Here is a 20,978-nt window from a genome sequence, read left to right as displayed (position 1 = left end):
CAACTATGATCAGGAAAGGGCCTGAAGTTTAGTAGACATGGTGGTGATGGTTTTGGAGCTTGGCTTGATCTTGAAGGTCTTTTCCAGCCAAAATGAGTCTATGATTCTGCACATTCAATAAAGTTGCAAAATACACATTCAGAAAGTTGCAAGCTATTGTTGACTGCTTCAAACTTCCATCCTTGTTATTTCTAAAAACTGTAACTAAGAAAGAGCAGTGGCCTTTAAAGAAGGAAACATATTTAGCAGCAAACAGCCAGAGAATGTGGTGTATTTCTCGACAGCATATGTACCATATGCTCACTAGCAAACAATTGCTCTAATTTCAGAGAGAGTTTTTGTTATCTTTAATGGCACTCAGCTCCTCACTTTTAGCTCAATACCTGCAGAACTTGAAGCATAAGAGCAATCCCACTGACACTAGTTTTCCCATGATCTGAGTCTTAAGGTAGGAGTAGCTACTAGATTTGGCTTCTGTCAAATGAGTAAAATTTTTTTGAAGAAAAGCATGGGCTGAAGGCCAAATAGGACAGCATGAACTATGTAGGTAATAGTGTATCTCTGCACACTATTCCACTCGCTTGGAAGTTATCTTCCACTCTTAACTATGGTTGTCCAAAAAAAAAAAAAAAAAAAAAAAAGAAAAAGTACATTCCAAAGTACATGCCAAAGCCTGAAGGATGACTTTAGTAAGGATCTGGTTGAATCAAAAGTGAAAGGCCTCTAGCCCATACATTTCAATATCATGAGCACTTGGAGAAGCTTGAAATTCGTAGAATCATAGAGTAATTCAGGTTGGAAGGGACCAGAGGATTCCAAGCACCAGAGGCCATTTCTCTCTTGTACTCAAGATATCATGTAATACTTTTTTTGTAACTATAACCAAACACAAACTAAAGATGTTTAAAGAGAGAGCTGTCTTCTGCTGTAAGGACACAAAGTCTCCAAGAAATTAACAAGTTCAAAACAGACTACCTTGTGTATTTCAAATAATGACCCTGTTCTGCAATAATTTTAAGGTCTTCAATAAAATGAATATATGCTGGCAGTTCCATTATGACCAGTAGGGTCAGCCAAAAACGTAAAGTTATTCTTTTGCACAAATGTTTTCAAAACGAACCAAAAATATAGTGTATTACTTTTGTAAAAAAAATATATAATAATAATAATAATAATAATAATAATAATAATAATAAAGTGACACAGACTTAGCTACATTCCCTCAGCCGGAGTATTTTATGTTGCAGACAAAATGTTTCAAGCAACACAGGCACACGCAGATAGTCACTGCTGCAATATTTATTTGGAATTTAGAAAGCTTATCAATCATATTTTACTTTTAAATAAAGTAGCTGTAAAGTGTGAAATACAGTTATATTGACTGGTCAAGATAAAATTATTTTATCCTCACGAGTTTATTTTTATGTATGTAATGATTCAGGTATTGGTGGAAAAAAAAGATTTTTAAATAAAAAGACGTTAGGGAAATCATATTAATCAATAATACACTTAACTTGTAGAATAAGTCATGCTTTTGTACCAGAAATAGGCTTAGCTATTAAGCATTCATTTGTATCAGCCTGATCGCCACTCCTGTGCAGAAAGGATGCCATCTCTGGAATCTGAGCAAAGTATTTTTTTGCCTGGATATGCTTACGCTTTATTCTGTGAATAAATACAGCTTCATATGCCTGAAAGGAAAGGAAATGCAAATTGCATTAAACACGATTAAAATAGCTAGCAACGTATATCTTGCTTTATATTTTACACAGTTTAAATAGAGACTATATAATCATTATGTCATATGAGTTATTCATAAAAAGATACATAAGAAAATAAAATTTAGCTGTTCTATATTGGTACCTTTCAGCCCATTGCTAGAAACTACTGATCACTCCTTGTGAAATATTAGCCACATTTTAAAATCAAAACACCGGATATTTTCACCCATTCAAGGTAAGATGTATTAATACCTCCGCATATAAAGTCATTTTTCCTTGTGTTTAAAAAAGCAATGCTTAAATAACAGTATTTGTAAGGTGATGAGTATAAGAAATTTCCTTGATAACAGAGTGATTATTTATAAAAGAATCACAGCAGCATTTTCCAGCATTTCAGTTAGTCTATGCTTTCTCCAGTGATGTAACTTCCTAAATTTTTAAATTTTATTAGTAACTCAGAATACCTTATAAACAAAGTGATTAGTTAAAAAAGCAAAACTTGCTATCTCTATTGCCATCATTATTAGAAAGAACAACTATTAAAGGAATCAGTTAAGAAGCCATTTAATTTCAGTGAATGAAAGACAATGATCCAACTCATAACATTGCGTTTTTATTTTGTCTTATCTTGTCTTATCTTTGCTTATTTGATACTCATTTCTTGAAACCAAGCATATAAAGTTCAAGATTTAATCTACTTGTATTCACAGATGAAACTTATTCACTTTTTGCTTTACGCTATACTTGAATAACGTGAAAAAGCTGAAATACACACACTTTCCATATATTGTTTAAGTTTCATTATTTGGGAAGAACCCAATGCCAAAAAAGTTTCAAGCTCATCAAAAATATTTCAGTCAAGCAAAAATGAACCATTACTAGAAGCTATCATTCATATTTAAAACACGAGTGTAAATTCTAGACCTAATCAAGTTAATAGCATCTTTTGACTGTGACATCCAAGATAATTAAGTTAATCCAGATAAATGTTTAATCAGATCCTTTGCCAGCCAAAGAAGTGCTTTGCTCCACAATTCTGCTTCTAGGTTCCTGTTGCTTAAAGAGCTTTGCTGAGTGAAACTGAAAGGGAAGACTCAAGAAGGGAATTTCCAGGTTGAAGCAGATTTTTAATGCTCACAAACAGAGTAAAATTCTGCTTGAAAAAACAGTTCAGGTGCATATATATCATGGATGTCAGAATTCCATTTCTTTTTAGAATTCTGTGACCAGTTTATTTTGTCCCCAAAGCAAACCTTTCATTGACAGAGTAATTCATTTTCTCTGCCTGTTTAGTACTCGAATATTCTCTCAAGACTTCCAGAAAGATAGGTAATTAATGACAACAGAAATTGCATATGTAATACACACACATTCTGTTTGCAGCTGAATTAAGAACGGCCTAAACAAAAGGACACTACACAACAAAGACCTTGAATCACTTTGATAAATCAGTAACCTGAGGAGAAAGGTTTAGTAATCCATTACTAAAAGCAGTTCACAGGATTCACTTGTACCTTAGAAAGCTTGAGAGGGGATCTGATTAATATATGAATGCAGGGAGGAAGGGGCCTACATGAATGTAGGGAGGAAGGGGCCAAGCTCTTCTCAGTGGTGGCCAGTGACAGGACAAGGGATAATGGACACAAGTTGAAACACAGGCAGTTCCATCTCCATGTGAGGAGGAACTTCTTTGCTGTGAGGGTGACAGAGCCCTGGAACAGGCTGCCTGGGGAGGCTGTGGAGTCTCCTTCTCTGGAGATCTTCCAAACCCACCTGGATGCCGCCCTGTGCCCCATGCTCTGGGTGTCCCTGCAGGAGCAGGGGGTTGGACTAGATGATCTGTAGAGGTCCCTTCCAACCTCAACCGTTCTGGGATTCTGTGTGATTCTGTGAAAGCTAAATATTCTACCCTATCATTTGCACTGGAGTGAGATATTTACTGGACTATCGTATCTAGATAGAGGGCTTCTCTAACATTTTTTTTCAGTTATTCCAACTGGGAACAGCACCTTTTTGGAGACAATTTTTACTGTCCCCATACAAATTATAAGATTATACCTTCACTGAAATGACATCCCTGTAAGGTAAATTTAGTCAGTTTTTAAAATTACAAATGTTTAAACTGTAAACAAAGAGCTATATATAACCACTCTGTTATTTAATGCCAAATTTATACTAGTAAACTAATTAGGAACAGAGTATGTGTGAAATCACAAACATACAACTGTCCTGTAGTTTATGGCTAATGGTTTTCATCCAGGGCAAATGCTTCTGAGAACAGCTGAGGGAACAGCACAGGCATGGGACTGTCCTCAGTAAGCAGCAGCGCAGATGAGATCACTTAGATTTTGTATTTCTGGAGAAAAAAGTAGGGCAGGACAGAGCCTTGCCCAGAGGAACAGGCATGTGAGGTCCTTTGTGCCAACTACCCTCTGGATTAATGTCTGTTTTATTTAATTATGCAGATGCATTGTTTAAATGGTCACAGTAGGCCACTGTAAACATGAATGGGTACAAGGAATCTGTAATTTGACCAAATATCATTGGATTACTTAAAATATAAATATCTTTAAAACAATTACCTCCTGAAGGTTGCACAGTTTAAGATGTGCATCTGCCTCATCTTTAGTCAGCAGAATAGTGTTCCATGGAGACCACTCATGGTGCTTATCCCATCTGGCCATAACCAAATCATAGAGGTCATCACAGGCACTAAGAGCTGACTGACAGTCCCATATTTTCTCAACCATGTACTGCATATCTTCTTGCTGAAATTGAAAACAGTGTTGAGAAAGAAGCATGTTTAATTCTAAAGGAAAGTCTTATAACCGTGTAAGCATCCAAAAAAGCTGCAAACTTTCTGTGCGTGAAACACTGTTCTATGCATATGCCATATATATCACTTGATTAACCAATGTCTAGATATACAGCACATTTTCTTTTAGTGTGGTGTGGCACTTAAGCATTTATTTTCATGTTAGTCAATAAATGAATTATCACTATGTGCTAAATTATGGTAAATTTACACATAATCAGAATAATTTTGTCTGGAAAACATGGGAAATTAAGATGACAAAATTCCCAATCCGTGACTCACTCTAAATCACTGCCTACTTTGCTTCCTTCTCCCTCTGCCTACGTAGAGTTTATAATGCACATGATACTGTTATGCATTTGACTTAATGAAGTTGTAACGTCACATAGTTATGAAACCAGATGAAGAAGCACAGCGGAAGGCCTCCTCTAGTGCAGAAAGGTGAACAGATGCATTTTCCACATTGTTTAGGGTTAATTTAATTTACTGCTACCCCTCTGAAATCACTGCTAACTGTCAATAAAAGGTGCCTCTTGAGTGAACAAAGTAAAATATTTTGAGTCATGAACAGCCACCAAGTTGTTAAATCTCTGAAAAAGTTCAAATAAATCTGGACTAAAGTCTCTAAATTAAGTTTAGTCTCTAAACTTAATTAAATTAAGTCTCTAAATCTCTCACTATAGTCTCTAAATTTGAATATTTTTAATAAGCAATATTTTGCAATTACCTCAGAGTTTAAAACCTGTTAAAATGTTTTGTTAACAAAATAAAATTTAAATTAAATTAAAGAGAACTAAGGAGAAAATTTGCTGAGGACAGAAGCAAGTTCTCTGAAATGAGAACCTAAGAAACATTAGCTACATAACAGTAATGCATTAAGATTAGATGAATACACATGATGGTGAATAATTTATACAATTAAAATAATTAATGATTCTCACCCCTAATGAAGGCAAAGCAGAAGCAGCTCTAAACATATAAATATACTAACATTGAACAAGAATGTCAAAACTTGAGCTTCTTCATTTCTGCCTTCTGAAAACAGAACAATATAGACATTTTACTATGGCAAATTCTCATCTATGGTCTATAAATATTTTAAGAACATCTCTTGAATGGCATTTTAGTGATGCAAACATTATTGTAGCTTTAATGAGGATGCCAGTGTCTTCAAGCAACAACATGGACACTGCAAAACTAGAAAAATAATTCTTAGCATCTGACTGAACAATCTACCAGATAGACTTCCACTTTCTTTTACTATATTGCTTATAATCACTTTTGAAAGCACAGCTATACTTGCAGAATTTGAGAGCTTTCACACCACAGGAAGAAGTTTTGTACCGTTTATTTAGCCAATCTCTCTTAAGACAAATATACATTAAAAAAAAAAAAAGGAAAAAATATAACCAAAACCACTTGCTTTCATTACCAGCAATGTTCTTTCAGACAGTACCTGAATTAAGTAAACAATTTTGGCATCATCCTCATAATCAGCTTCAGATTCTCTGAGATTTTTTAGCATAAGTCTGTACTTGAGAAAAGCTTCTCGCTTGCGAGCCTCGTTGTCGACCTGGCAGCACAAACGGCACCTGCCAACGGTGCGCGAACTCGCAGGGACCGCAAACTCGGAAGACGCCAGGTAATTTCTGCAGCTCCGGCAGAAGTTAACGTTTTTATAAAGCTGTAAGGGATCTGGTGGAACCTAGAAGATTTTTTTTAAAAAAAGGTCCATTTATTACAGAATATCTGACTATTACACGTGTGTAACCCTAAGAGTATCAAGAATACCTTTTACATATTTTTTCCAAATAGTCTAATATTTAAATGTTAGTGATATTTATTTTAAAATACCCAGTATATACTCTTTTTAAGCAAGACCAAAAGCAAACTTGTCTTCTTATTATACTTGTTAAAAGCAGTCATATAAATCATTCCCTTCGTTCATGAAATATATAAAGACCTCAAACATTCTCACCCAGTGCTATTGCTGGCACATCTCATAGAATCCTTAAGGTTGGAAGGGACCTCCAGGGATCATCTGGTCCAACCCCCCTGCACACACAGGGTCACCTACAGCATGCTACACGTTTATGTATGCAGATGATCATCCACTTCTTTGCTTTCTGTATATTGTTATCTATCTGTATATTCTCTTAGCTTTGCTTATTTTTCAGGGTATTTTTTTCCTTTAGAATCTGTCCTTAATAACAAAACAACGATATTTGGACGTATTTTCACATAAGGACATAAAAACAGCAGAGCTATTTGTCAGGAAAAAAATGAGGGAAAGGTAATAATCTAAACCTGTTAACAACCTCTTCAACTCTCCCCTCATGTGGTTTGTGAGGAATACAATACAACCTATGAGGAAGGCCTCTGGCCCATACTGGAAGTTTTAAAAGGTCTGACAATTCATCCATCTATTGTGGTCATTTATCCTTTCTGAGAGTAACCTGGGGCTTTTGGGACCCTCTCTTGGGCTCTGTCCATGAACTGCATCATTTTTTACATTTTTGTCAGTACAACTGGTTAGTAAAAAGGTTATTGGATTCTAATACAGGTGAAACTCAACATTGAATTTGAAGTCCAATCAGCCAAAAGCTACGGAAGACAAAGTCTCTGTTGTGACTCATCCAGGTCATATGGTACCTAAACCTAGATGATATAAAATCATTTTGTTGTTTCCAAATCCCAATATCATTTACTTGGCCTCTATTCCTGAGATGCCATTGAAAACAATAGGGGGGGGATCCTCTGCTGATCAATGCAGAATGCATAAATGCTGCCTAAAGCAGCCACACTGTATTATATTTTTCATGTAGTTTGTAGTCAGACAAGAAAAAAAATATATATTTTTAAAAACAGTTGCCCACTAGTAGGTCCCTTCATACCAACATGTGCTTTTCATGAAGTAGCAATGGGCTGCACAATATTGCTTGTACGAGCAACCTCTGCTCAGGTGCAAGTTCACTGCCTGTCTCTGACAGTGGCCACGTGCCTCCTCTGTGGCTCACGGGATGCTGCCCCCTTCCAGTGGGGAAGAACAAATGTGCAGTTTTTCTGAGTATATCAATTTCGCTACATCTCTGCATTGTCCCCCCTCTAGCTCTTTACCCATATGATACTGTAAAGCCCTTCCCATTTACACATGTCAGATTTGCTATTTCATACCTACAGTTGCTGCAGTGCTAATGTTAGTGTAATGTTAGTACTACCGCTGAGTCCAGCCCCTGCTCCCCAAGCAGGTAGCTAACTGAGTGAGATGCATTTTCTCACAACATTTTACTTCTTAAGGAAGATCTTCTGCAATCTACAGTAAAACCTCTTAGCAAATAAAATAAAAAGCATTCATTCTTTCCCATTCCCCTTCTCTGTTTTTAGTTTACTGGCCCCTCTGTCAGATTGCATAACAGAAATATACCTTAAGTATTCTAGCAACTTCAGGGTTAAACTTTGGAGTTTTAATATACTGTAGAAATAGCGTACAAATCCTTTTCCTCAGTCCTTCTAAGTTGCATTCTTTCACATCTCTCATCATAAGATCGACTTCCCTGTCAATCAATTCTACTATTTCCTGTGTTAATTTACAATCGTGTTCCTGAAAGACAGCACAGAAAGAAAAAGTACATCAGTAAGAAATTATACAAAAAAAATGCAGATATGAAAACAGATGGATTTTATGACATTTACCTTTTTGTATGTTCACAAACAACAACAACAAACAATACAGACACACAAAAAGACCCTTTAATATCTTAGAAATATTATGTTTCATGTCCAAAACAGGACAATTTTAGACTTCTACTCAAATTTCATAAATTTCATGTGTGGTCATTCTATCTAGTCTAATAAAACAAAATCTTATTACTTTAAGAATTGATATATTTTTCTAAACAGTTTCATTCTTCTTGGAGAACCAATATTAATCATCTAAGGAATCATTTTTTTCAAGTTTTTCATTTAATACTTCCATTTACAGAGACCTGCTTAATGTCTTTTTTTTTTATAAATAACTTCTGAGAAAACAACATCCAAGAAAACTAACATAAATAGATTAAAAAAAAAAAAACGAAAAAAAAAAAGAGAATGCTTACAGATTCTGCTTTCAACTGGCAGGACTGTGGCTGTAAAAGCCTGAATCAAAGATGTGAGAAACTGTAAATCTGGAGACACAGGACATATGTAAAAATTTCAGCTTTTAGTATCTCTCAAGCATCTCCCTACAAAGTTTCACTTGAGAATGCAGTAGGAGGTATAAAAAATACACATAGTAGGTAGGTTAAAAAAAAAATCACAACAGTCATGGGGGACTTGATGATCATGTTAGGGAATTAATAACTTCAATATTTCAAATGCTTAAAAAGAGATTCTCTAAATATAGATCACAAGTGAATGACAATGAGTTCAGTGTTTATTTACCTAAAATAAAACACTAATTTACAGAAATTTGTTCACTACAGTAATATTGAGTCTCTTCAAGATGGGCAGAAGCTCATTAACTATCAACATTCCCATTGCTGTACTGAATTTAGACTGAATGGTTGCCAAAAACAACCATCAAGTATTTATGTGTTTTGGTAAGACCACGAAGCTGCATCTTATTTTGATGCCAACAGCATCCTGAAAGTATTTTATATTTTATCATATTCTTATCTTTGAGCATGAATAAGAAGCTAAAACAAAATATTAGAAGACATGCTGCCAGCTGCTATTTCATGTGAACACTGGTAGTAGTATTTGGGGTAGAAGAGTGTGGATAGTCGTGGAGGGCACCAGTACTTCCAACTGTAACAGTGACAAAAACAAACAAGATTCTTAAAAGGTAGTTTAAAGACTTAAGAAAAATAACCAAAACAACAACAAACAAAGTCATTAAAATCTCTTTTATGGATTTTATCAAGTTGTCATAAATATTAAACTTTATGTTGAAATTACTACATGTTAATTACACACACAAAAAAAGGCTAAAACAGTGGGTTTATAACACTTACAACAAAATAACACAATTTGAAGAAAAAAAGACACACATCACACGAGGTGCAACATGAAATTAGAGCATATCTGGCATGTAACAGCTACTCTCTCATGCCAGGTGGTGCATCAGGCTTTCTCTCTTGTTGCCAATTGATGATTCTGGCACCTGTTTGCCAGGCGAAGCACTGCTTATGTGTCAACATAATTAAGTGCCTGCATCTCTGGGTATGGAAAGTACAGCTTCAAGCTAAACAAACAAACTGAAAAATAAAGCATACCTTCACTGTACGCCTGAGCGTTAGCAGCACGTCTATTCTCTCCTCTTTGGGGATTTCGTTCATGCTGATGCTGCGGTAGATTTCAAGGAGCTCTCTGGCACGGAGCGTGTGCTGTGTATCCATTTCCGTGATTTTTCCATCAAATGCTTTCCATCTCTTCGGCTCTGCACACTTCAGAAACAATTTGTATCACTCTGAGTTATAATGATCTGATCACCAGCTGAGCAAGTAAATTATGTTACATCAAGTTTCACCAGAGCAAACAAGGACTTAACTCTAATGGTCGGCTAATATGAAAGGGCAATTCTACTTTTGATATTTCTACAGTACCTCCTTCTACCAGAACAAGCACTGCATTGCACCACTTATTTAAAGTTTCAGGTCTTGAAAATTTTAGCATAGGATATATTAAAAATAAGTAATATTCTCCTCTAGGAATATGGTCTTCAAAATGAGCAGAATGATGGTGCTCCGTATTTCACCTTGGAGTCTGAACTATCACTAAACTCAGTGGGAGTATTGACTTTGCAAAGATTGCAAACTTAAGCCCTCAAACCCTATGGTGGTTTTAAGTGGAGCTGTTTGATTTGAGATACATGAGCCATACAGATGGACAAAATGCCCAGACTTAGATAAAGCTGACTAAGGTATGACATGAGTTCACAGCTTTTCAGACACTTCAGCAGCTCCTTGTTTGCAGGGTTGCTATACAGCCCGTGCCTACTACTGCATTTCTCCTTTTGCACATCACAGTCAGATGCTCTGATTTAACTGGCTATCCCAGCAGATGCACTGCTGGAAAGTGACTTCTATTTCAAAGTCATTAAAGTCATTTAACAAAAACTAGAAATCATCAAATGGGCTGAATCCAGGATGCTTCTTTCCTTGGGCATCTTCTCCTTGTGCTCTCTTGATGAACAGAAAGGATAAGAAACACAATCTCCAGTCACAGCAGAGTCAGCTTCCCCTAGCTAACAAACCTTGTGAACACAGAGGTTAACTAGACTGCACAAATACAATTGAAAACATGTTAGTATACTTGCCCAGATAGATGTAGATTTAGATCTCAGAAAAAAACTAACTGAAATGGATGAGAAATTCCTTTTGTGTGTGTGCTGAAGACTACTGGCAGCTTTTTCATTCTATAACGACGTTTCAGACCCTATATTGCTTAAGTGTTTATCTGGCAGGCTCTATTAGGACAACTTAAGTTTATGGCAATGTTTTTGTACAGCCTGAAGCAAACATTGCACAAAATTTTGATAGAGACAAATGACATATATTCTCATATATTCTCAATATATTCTCATCTTATTATGGGGGTACCAGAGCAATGAAGAGCTCCCAGACTGCTTGCCAATTATTTGCACTTTTATTTCTTCCAGCTATAGACACTAAGTAATCACTTCTAAGCTTAAAAGTGAAACATTAAATCATCTTTATACAAATGTATCCTCATTATTGGTTTTATAGATGAAAAGATTGAAATACATTACATCCCTCAAATCATAAAAGAATAAAATTTCAAACTAAAATTCCAGTCCCAATGAAACCAGTCAATTTAGCTCCTTGGTTTAATAGGATAAGATGCAGTCAATGGTCTTTTGATTTTCTAACCTATACATGAACATAGAAAAAATACTTATTTTTAAGAGAAACAAATGGTAAACCTAGGCTGAATGAGGGAATTAATGATGAATATATCTCCTATATGATAATATTATGTAAGGAAAAAAAATCATCAATCTATTCTTCAGGGTTAAATTTTAATATTTCAAGCATTTAAAGTCACATTTAAGTGCATTAATAATTAAAATGCAATATCATTTTTTTTTTTATAGAGAGAAATGAACATCACTTGGTCCTTAGTTTTGAATAGTGAAACAAGGTATTTCTGAGAGAAAAGAAAGCTGATTGGCAGCTTTTTAAAGTTTCAAAAAACAGATTAAGAATAAACATAGCTTAAGTTCCATGCATGGATTCCTAAATCATAATTTGCACAATACAAAATGGGCAATGGTATTATTGATATGCTTACAATATCAAATTAGCATTTACAATTTTGTTATAATTTGAACCTTTAGTGCTGATGACAGTGCCATCAGAATCACATGGAATTGTGCACAGCAGTTACACAACACACAATGATCTACTCAGTGCCAATTTTTGTATTAGGTATATAACTAGTTGTGTCTATGCTAAAACTCAGATGACACCCTTAATGATACATTGTTCTTAGCTTTCTTTGATAATCTGTCACAGAGACAGAAAATTCTCAGCTTGGAAAAAAAAAAACAACTGAATTTGTATTGTGATCACTGAACTGCATGGACATAAATAAAATCAAATAATTAAACTTTAGATAAATTTTTCACTCACTTGCTTAACTGGTAAAGCTAAATGAGAGACTTTTGTCAGAGAGCTGGCATATGTCTGCTGTATTCCTATACTTTGGTATTATGTTCAGCCTAGAACGACTTCACTGACCTTACCCAGGAAGCGCAGAATTGTTTTTTGTCGATTCTCCTCATCGGTGTCTAGTTTGTACCTGCCAATGGAAGCAATCAACTTCGCCTCTTGTTCCAGAAGTCCACAAAGGGCTGCCTTCCTTTGGGTTCCAGTAAGACTTTTGTTAATCCGTTCAGTCTCCTCCTGCCTCCATACTATGGATAAAATATATTCGGTATTTTTTAGCAAGAGTTTTTTTTCAAATGAAATTTCTACTTTCATATTTAAGAAATTAACTATTTTTCTGTATTAATACAAAAGCCATATTGCATATTGAGAGATTATTATGCATATTCTCAACAGACAAAAAATGGCACAGAAATTAATTTCCAATAGATCGTTATTCTGTTAAGGGTGTGTTTGTGCACAGCAACGGCAAACTGTCAATTCATGCTGCAACCTCAGGAATGGGATACAAGAATTAAAAATGAAATCTGTATGTGAGATGGAAGAACTTAGTTTTTGGATATGAGTGCTGAAATGATTTCTTCATGATTTTTCATCAGAAACATCTGTTTCAGCTTTAAACAGCCCTAAAGGGTATAAAAATTATGTTCTTAATGATAGCTAAACAATACCATTAACAAGTATTCAAGAAAAGATCTCAACCAATTAAGAACAGTGTCTTACTGTGGCACCACAAAAATTCGGTGCTTAGAATACTACTGTTTTCCCCTGCATAAAGTATCAAAGTCTCAAGAAAGTTGAAATCATCTGAAATTAACATTAAAACTAACTTAGACAGTCAATTTTAGCACACAAGGTCATAAAATGAGTGTTTCTGTAGCATCATCTCTTGGCATCCAAGTAGTTAGCAGCTTTCCTTTGGCTTTCCTTTTCTGCTAGTGAGTCCTTCAAGTGACGGGAAGTGACAAGCAAATTAAACAATAATCATGTCAGCAGCACACGAGTCAGCACATGCTGTAAACTCTGGCATTCTGGCTTTTTTTTTAATTCTCTTTCTCCTTCCTTGGAGCCAGGTGGGAGCAAGGTGCTGGGGAGAAGGGATTTTGTAAGATCTAAAGTTTTACATTCCTGAATCTTATCTCGAAGTGTCATTGCTGTTTCTGAACAGTTATACAAGAACAAGGCACAGTGCAAAGAAAACAAGAAAGAAACAGCAGGGGCAAAGGGAGGGTTAGAGGGGGAATGTTTATTTTCTGCCTTTGCTTTCTTATCTTCAATACCTTATGTTTTCCATTTTTAAGTATTTCTGTTCCTTTCCTTGAGGCTTTCCAAACTATGGAATTCATATGACTGCTGCCTGACGTTCTGAGTACCCCAAGATATTTTCAAATAAAACCAGTTTAGCAAACATCAGCGCTGCATAAAATGACTTACAGGAAGCTTTATATGCCTGAAGGGGGCAGCGATTTCAAAGGCAAAGCTAATAAATAAACAACTTTGTTCCTATAGAAATGAAGAGTCACTCAAACACAGTTATCATCCATATTCATCTATCAGTTGAGCATATATATACAATCAGGCTGGTTATAGTCCTCTTATATTGCCTATTTTATAGGCTTGCAGTTTTTATTCATTATAATTTATATTGCAGTTTTTATAACACATATAAATAAAATAGGTGATGCTTTTAAACATAAATAATCAACGTCCCTAGACGCAGACACATTGATGTGTTGATGATATATCTCATTTACACCACACAGTCAACAGGCAGGTTCTTGTGCCAAAAAGCAATTGCTTGTACTGCCTGACCCTGTAATAGTATCCCCCTGTTGTGATCAGCAGCAATACCCTTCACAGCTCTCCAGAGGACAATAATCTCATTCTATTAGTGTCACAATGATTTAGCTTGTATAGACTGTTGACACTATAGGAATGCCAAAGTAGCTTTCAGCTGCAGGTAGGGAAAAAATGTTTATCAGTACGATATCAAAAGATAAAAAAATAGATAAAAAGATAAAAAAAGGATAAAAAAAAAAAGATATTAAAAAAAATCAGTAAGTTCCGTTATAATAAAGCACATGACTGCGAATGTCCATATGGAGAAGCAACTAGTCAGCTAGCAAAAAGAAAAACAAAGATTGTTATCAAATCATTATATGAAAAAATACGGAAAAAAAAAGTTGAAAAAAACCCACAGTGTGACAAAGACATTTCAAATACCAGAGTTTGTTCTTTCACTTCTTTAGAACTGGCACGTGCTTCTCAGGTTGACCATGAGATATTAAATTTATGAATATTCAAAGAGTTTTGCTATTTGTGAATCCAATGGTATTTTGCTAAGCAAGAGAGGCACTCATAAAACTACAAGTTTCATATCTAAAAATATGAGTAAAGTCAGGCTTGATCACAAGTTCATTTTGTTGATTCTACTGCAAATAAGGTTGTTGATTAAAATAAATAAAGATAACCATGCAGTGGATAGAACATTAACCAGAAAGCAGTTTTCTAAACAAAACACTAGATCAACAAAACAAAACAGATCCCAAATAATAGGGCCTGCAATAAATAGAGAGCAAAAAATGGTGAACTGAGTACTTCAGATTTTGATTCTGTACTTGTAAAAGAGCTTGACTCTTAAGAAACTAGCAAAAAAAAGCCTAGACATCTCTAAAAGAAAAAATGGGAAAAAAAAACACAGAAAAAAAAAGAAAAAACAAAAAAAAAAGGAAAGGGGAAAAAGGAGTAAAAAAGATCTCATGAAAAAACTATTTCCAGGCTCAAAAGGGAACCAATAAAAATGTAAATTTGTCATGAAAAATAAAAATATTGTAAAGTTATTTATACTTTCAAATAATTGAAGTTGAATTTAAAGTGATTTGTTCAAGGCCACACAAAATCTGACAGAATTAAAAGATTAGGATATAATTTGGAAATTTTTGCATTATGATCTTAAGGCCTCTGAATAAGAAACTGTTGCCTCCACCACAGCACAGCCCACCAGGTTTATGGTCAGTTTATCATGGAAGAAAGAGCTCTAACAGTCTCTGCAAGAGGCAGATGTTCCGTTCTGCCAGATGTGCACCAGGCACATGATCTCCAGCAACCACTGCCTAAGAGTTAGGCTCTAAACAAGCACTTAGCCAGCCTTAAGCAACGTGCTCTGCTACCAACTACCTTGTTTACGAAGATATTTTTGAAAGAACTGCTGTAGTTTTATTATATGCTGGTATAAGCTTATTGCTTTCTACTGGTTTTCATTTTTCTTTATCCAAAAAAGGATCAGACTTTTTTTGCTCCTGTTGTTGTATTTGCAAAGTCATTCTCCTGTTAGTTCTCAGACCAATTATCTGCAGTATTCACATTACTTTGCCAGTAAAGGTTAGAGCTGCTTGTCTACATTAGACACATTTCACTTCGGTAAAAGAAGTAATTCTGTGAGGATGCCCTGTAAGACTGACAATGGCTTAGTGAACCATGAAATAAAGAAAATGGGAGGAAAAGGAAAACAGCAGGAGAAAAGACCTACAGACAAAAGAGCATTAGCTATCTCTTGTAAGATTCTGGGTAATAAATTAATTCATTATAAAAACTGCACATTAGATAGACCTTAACATTGAATTCTTTACGGCATTATTTTCAACTACTTAAATGTGCCAGATATATTTCAATCTTATTGATCTACAAAAGAAAAAATTTCTCTCTTCTGTTCTTAAGAATAGAGATGAAAAAGAAAATAATAAAACTGCCAAATCGCACAACTATCAGCATCACTCTGTAAGTTGATTATTTCCTAACAAGGCTTCTAGAACATTAAATATATTCTTTAGAAATGAAATTTTTCTATCAAAGACATTAAAGTAGCTACAGAACCATAAAAGCAGGAAAGATTTGTTTTAAACAAAATATACCATTTTCAACAAAATATTGCTCATTTGGGAGCACCTCTAAGAAAAAACTTACCTTCTAATGCACGGTAAAGTAGCTCGTAGTCTTCTTTTGTTCTGGGATTCAGTTTCCGCCTGTACTCACTTTGCAGCTTTTCTTCTTTCTCTTTTTTTTTCCTTAACTCGTCTTGTGCCTCCCATTCCAGCCTTAACCTCTTTTTTTCCCTCAGATTTTGTACTAAATTTATAGCATGCCAGCGACGGAAGTAGGTCTGCAATACTATTACCTACAGGTGATACAATGCATAAGAATCATCAATCCAAAACACAACAGTTTAGAACAAAAGTGTTATGCTATTTACATTATTTTTTTCTAGCTAATTAACTAGATTTTCTAATGCTTCTATTGTATGCAAGCTTTTTTTTTTAATAAAAACAGTCACATTGCATTTTGCTTGTAGGCACATAGTGAACATGATACAAACAAGGCTGTTAGGAAACACAGACCTTTCACAAACCTTCCCAGGTTTTGCCTACTAAAGATGAAGGAAGTGTCTCTACTGTACTAGGGAGAACCTAGTTCTAAAGTGGGCCTAAAGCTCTCACCGAGCAGGTCGGCACCTGAACCACAGGCAGCAGATCAATGAAACTATCCCACCTCAGCAGCTGAGGAAATGAATGCACAGGCAGGTAGATTCAGAGTGCCTATTTTAAGCATCCAATTAACTAAAAACATTTAAGAAGCAAGTGCCAAGTCCAACATGCTGATTTGGAGTACTTAAGTTACACGTGCAATCACTGAATAGAGAGTTACCAAACAGCAATTCAAAACAAAATGCTGAAATGGCAGACTCTGCACCCTGACTGCACAGGGAGCCTTCATGAAACAGTTCGATGCCCCAAAGGACCCTGATCAAAAAGCAGACAAAGTGTTTTAACAGGCAAGTTCTACCTTCATGTAAAAGATGATGGTCTGCAATTTATCAAAAATGAACCATTTTGCCAAATATCACCCACTGGGCCTATTAAACCTCAGAAGTTGAATCCCGGTCTCCTAAATGTTCATCTATTGCTCTATCTATATGAGGTCATTCATGGCATTACGCATGTAAATTTTACTTTAAATTTATAGTTTCTCATATTTAAAAACTTACAACTGGTTTATGCCTCCTACATGTTGCAAACAAAAGTAGACATTTTAAACTTTAAGCAGGCTTTACAGATACAATTTCAAACTGCTACGAACTTACTGCTTCCAGTCTACGTTTATGATATTCATCTGCTGTAATGTATTTCCCAGGTCTCATTATTCTGTCAGTCATGTTTGACACATAAAGACCAATTTTAGTCATCTGCGTGGATGTTGTATTTATTGTTTGTTGGAGTTTATTTTTTTCGAAAACAGTCTGGGAAAAAAAACGCATGTCAAGTAGTAAATACATACACAGGTTCTTTCTTTCTCATTGCAATAAGGGCTAAAATTAACTACTCATAATGAAACCACAAGGACTAATGATATTCATCTGTTAAATGTACACTCAAGTACAAACTTATTTCTCATTTAATGCTTCATTCCTATTTGAAATAATTATGTTGACATTCTATTCAATTTGGCAAAAACATTCTAAATGAAGCGCTTTAAACATATTACCTGTGTTTCCCTACAAAATACTTCAATCCCTTTGTCAGGTCGTTTTTTGGGTAGTGTTTGTGAGCCTGCATTGTGAAATTCCACTCCTGTTATCCTATGTTTAAATCCACCCAGAAATGGTTTATGATAGGTTGGCCTTTCTATTTTTACAGTTAAATCTTGAAATGAATCACAATCTGTTAAAACGGAAGTTACAAGATCAAAATATTATTTAAGTAACAAGTTGAGTTAACATACAGTATAGCAGTACACATTTAAACACACTATTTACCTGTTTGTACTCTGACAGTTATTACGTCAGGCATGTGGTATTCACGTTGAATCACCTTCCTAGAAAAATGTGCTGGATGAAGACATAATGCCTCCGTCTGGAAAATTTCAGGAAATTCTGCCTCAGGTCCTGTAGGATTTTCATTATCCTCAATCAAACTTCCTAAAAAAAAAAAAAAGAAATGATGTTCTTCTCAAAGCAAATAAATTCAGTAATGAGTCTACCTTAAGACGATTTTATTGAAACACTGCAACACAATAATGAATTCCTAAGCTGTAGCAGTTACACAAACACTGGAAATTATGTATAATACTGTCACTAAAGCAATTCATATTATACCAACCAATTTGCAAATAAATATTTTTAAGTCAAAGTTATTATTCACTCAATGCAGTAAGTATTTTTTGGAAATCTGACCCAAACCTGCTCCAGTTGAGACCTGATCTAATGGGTGAAGGAACGCGCTCTCATGTGCGGTACCTGACTCACTGGGGCTTATTGAAGGACAATATGCTGAACTGGAAGACTTGAAGCTTCGGAAGTTGTTTTGCAAGTAACTTTTCAGGTCGAAAGCACAGAAAACAGGAAAGCGGCAGGTGAATTACAGGAGCCACTAGAGATTTAAAATGCTGAAATGTTTGCCAAGATCCAGTCCAAATTGTTACCTCAGAGCCCATACACTTCCATGTATTTCACACTGCTATTTTTAAAGTACACGTGCAAGACACAGATGCATACTCGTGCACCTTTTCAGAAGCAAAGATCACTTTATGAAATGCCATTCTCCCGTCCATATGCTGCTCCACAACTTCAAGTAGGTATATTCCACACCTCAAGTTGTGTTTTTCTATGGCCATTTTCAGAGTCACCTTAAGATGAAAAATACACAAACCAGAACTGAATGGCAGGGGGAAGGCAGCAAGAAGCCACAGCCAAGTTGATGGGAAAACAAAACAACCCTTGTAGAGCAGAAGTGTTCGGTGTTTGACAAACTTTTTACCTGTTGCCGTGTCACTCGCTGCATCCTGTGACCGCGCTGAGCCTCGGGATGTTTGCTGCTCCTTTTCTAAGGGTGTTAACTCGGGACAAGGGGCAGAGGCGAGGCTGGGGGCGGCGCGGGGCTCAACGCCCGCTTGCTCCGCGCTCTCCGGCAGCTCCGCTCCGCGCCCCGGGCCCTGCGCCACCAGCGGCGGGGGCTCCGCGCCGGCCTCCCCTTGGGCCTTTCCCGAGGGCCCGGCGCTCGCTGCCCGGCCGCCATCGCGAGGCTCCTCTGTCTGGGGGGTCTCCGCGGGCTGCTCTGCGCCTGATGGTTCCGTTTCATCTACCTTGCTGCGGCTGCCTGGGGGATCTTCCATTCCCACCTCACCGCCTGCACATGGCTAAGCTCTCAGCAAGAACCAGCACTTCTGCAACGCGCCACGGACCCCAGGGGGCACTTTTTTACACCCGTTCCCCAAGAGGCTGCTGGGGGCGGCTGGGGCCCTACTCTGTACCCCAGGCATCAAGCGGGGGCCGCGGGGGCCTGGAGGCGGCGGCTGCGGCGGCCCGGTGGCCATAGCAACGCGGCGCCTCGCGGGAGCCGGCGGCGCGTGCGCACTGCGGCGCGGCCTGGCGCGGCGGGAAGCGGGCGCGGGGCGGCGCTTTCCCTCGCGCGCGGAAACGGGAGGCGGCTTCCGCCTCGGCTGCCTGCCGATGCGGGGAGCGGGATCAGGGGCAGAACGGGGTCCTGGTCAGAACACAGACACACTTAGGCAGGAGGAGGCTGCTGTTCTGGCCTAACAACCTCCGGCACCTGTAGTATTAGGTCTAACCCTAGAGATAAGAGGGCTTCACTCACCTAATGACTCTAATCAGAGCATCTGAAGGGTTAAGGGTGGAAGGGACCTCTAGAAATCCGTGTTTTTAAAATCTTAATTCTACAGTTTACAGTGATTTCACATGGAGCAGGTAATCAGGGAATCTTTTCCTTCATCACGTATTTCCAGCAATGGAGAAAAGTCAAGCAAAATCACTACAACCAGGCTCCAAATCACATTTTGCTAGCATATTCATCTTAAAATAATTACTTGCAACATAGTCTTTATACAGATGTTCTCTTTCCTGTAAATCACGTGTGTACTGTCGGTTGCTACAGCGTGGATTTAAGTTTCAGATATATAGTTACATAGTTAATAGACAAAAAGTAAGCTTCTCTTCCTGGCAAAATTCCTGTTAAATTACCTAAGAACAAGGACAATACAATTTACAAAGGGTAAACACTGATATTATCTCAAAACTTAAAAAAAATACATAAAGAAAACAATTATTTAATTAATAATTTTATGTAGCACAGATGTAATTAATTTTGTAACAGGACAATTAAAACAAATGGCAATTTAACCAGTAACAAAATCAAGAAAATGGATCTCAGTATATATTAAGAACTCAATAAAAAGCTCAGAAAGCTGAAAAAAATGCAATTCCTAGTTTGTCTCCAGGAGGAACTTTTGAAAATTCAGGTTAATTCCTAAATTAAAGCATTTGTGAAGGTTAACTTGGCTTGTTCTAGGTAGAAAGTTTTATGAAATTATCCTTTTCGTGAATCACATGGAAGAAACACATAAACCAGAGAAATCAGTGAGAATAAAAATTAGATTTTTTTTTCAAATATATATTTATGTATATATATATCCCACTTCAGGATAGCAAACAACTTGTATCAGAATCTCTAGCGGGGACACATCTGTGCATTTGAGAAAATGAGAAAATCAATGTGAATAAGCTTTTGAACAGTGAAACTCAGTTTTAAAATATCAAATATCAAACTTCAGGAGCCATGGGCCACAAAGAGAGAGATTTCTTCTCCCCTGCAACACAATTCACAAGCTTCTTGGATAATTGCTATAATGACTAATGACGTGACAAATACCGCCTCAGAAGGCAAGAAAATAACCAAGCAATAAGGGACTTCAGCTACTGCTTCA

The 20,978-nt window shown here is 36.6% G+C and overlaps 1 protein-coding gene across 1 annotated transcript; it reads right to left on the bottom strand.

Annotated features, from left to right (window-relative positions):
• Positions 1–1,473: 1,473 nt before the first annotated feature.
• Positions 1,474–19,370, bottom strand: IQUB (IQ motif and ubiquitin domain containing). The gene is made up of 11 exons (XM_026051693.1): positions 19,016–19,370; positions 18,016–18,177; positions 17,745–17,920; positions 17,344–17,499; positions 16,170–16,380; positions 12,279–12,454; positions 9,792–9,962; positions 7,961–8,137; positions 5,993–6,241; positions 4,304–4,489; positions 1,474–1,691 (listed from the first exon to the last, which is right to left on the bottom strand). The coding sequence occupies exons 1-11, from the start codon at positions 19,368–19,370 to the stop codon at positions 1,527–1,529; spliced, it is 2,184 nt and encodes a 727-aa protein (XP_025907478.1). The 3' UTR covers positions 1,474–1,526.
• Between the last annotated feature and the right edge of the window lie 1,608 nt (positions 19,371–20,978).

The sequence above is a fragment of the Nothoprocta perdicaria genome, unplaced genomic scaffold, assembly GCF_003342845.1.
Source record: "Nothoprocta perdicaria isolate Ctin4 unplaced genomic scaffold, notPer1 scaffold_79, whole genome shotgun sequence".
Classification (NCBI taxonomy): Eukaryota; Metazoa; Chordata; class Aves; order Tinamiformes; family Tinamidae; genus Nothoprocta; species Nothoprocta perdicaria.
Note: the sequence above shows the minus strand (reverse complement) of the source record. Positions and strands in the feature narration are given on the sequence as shown.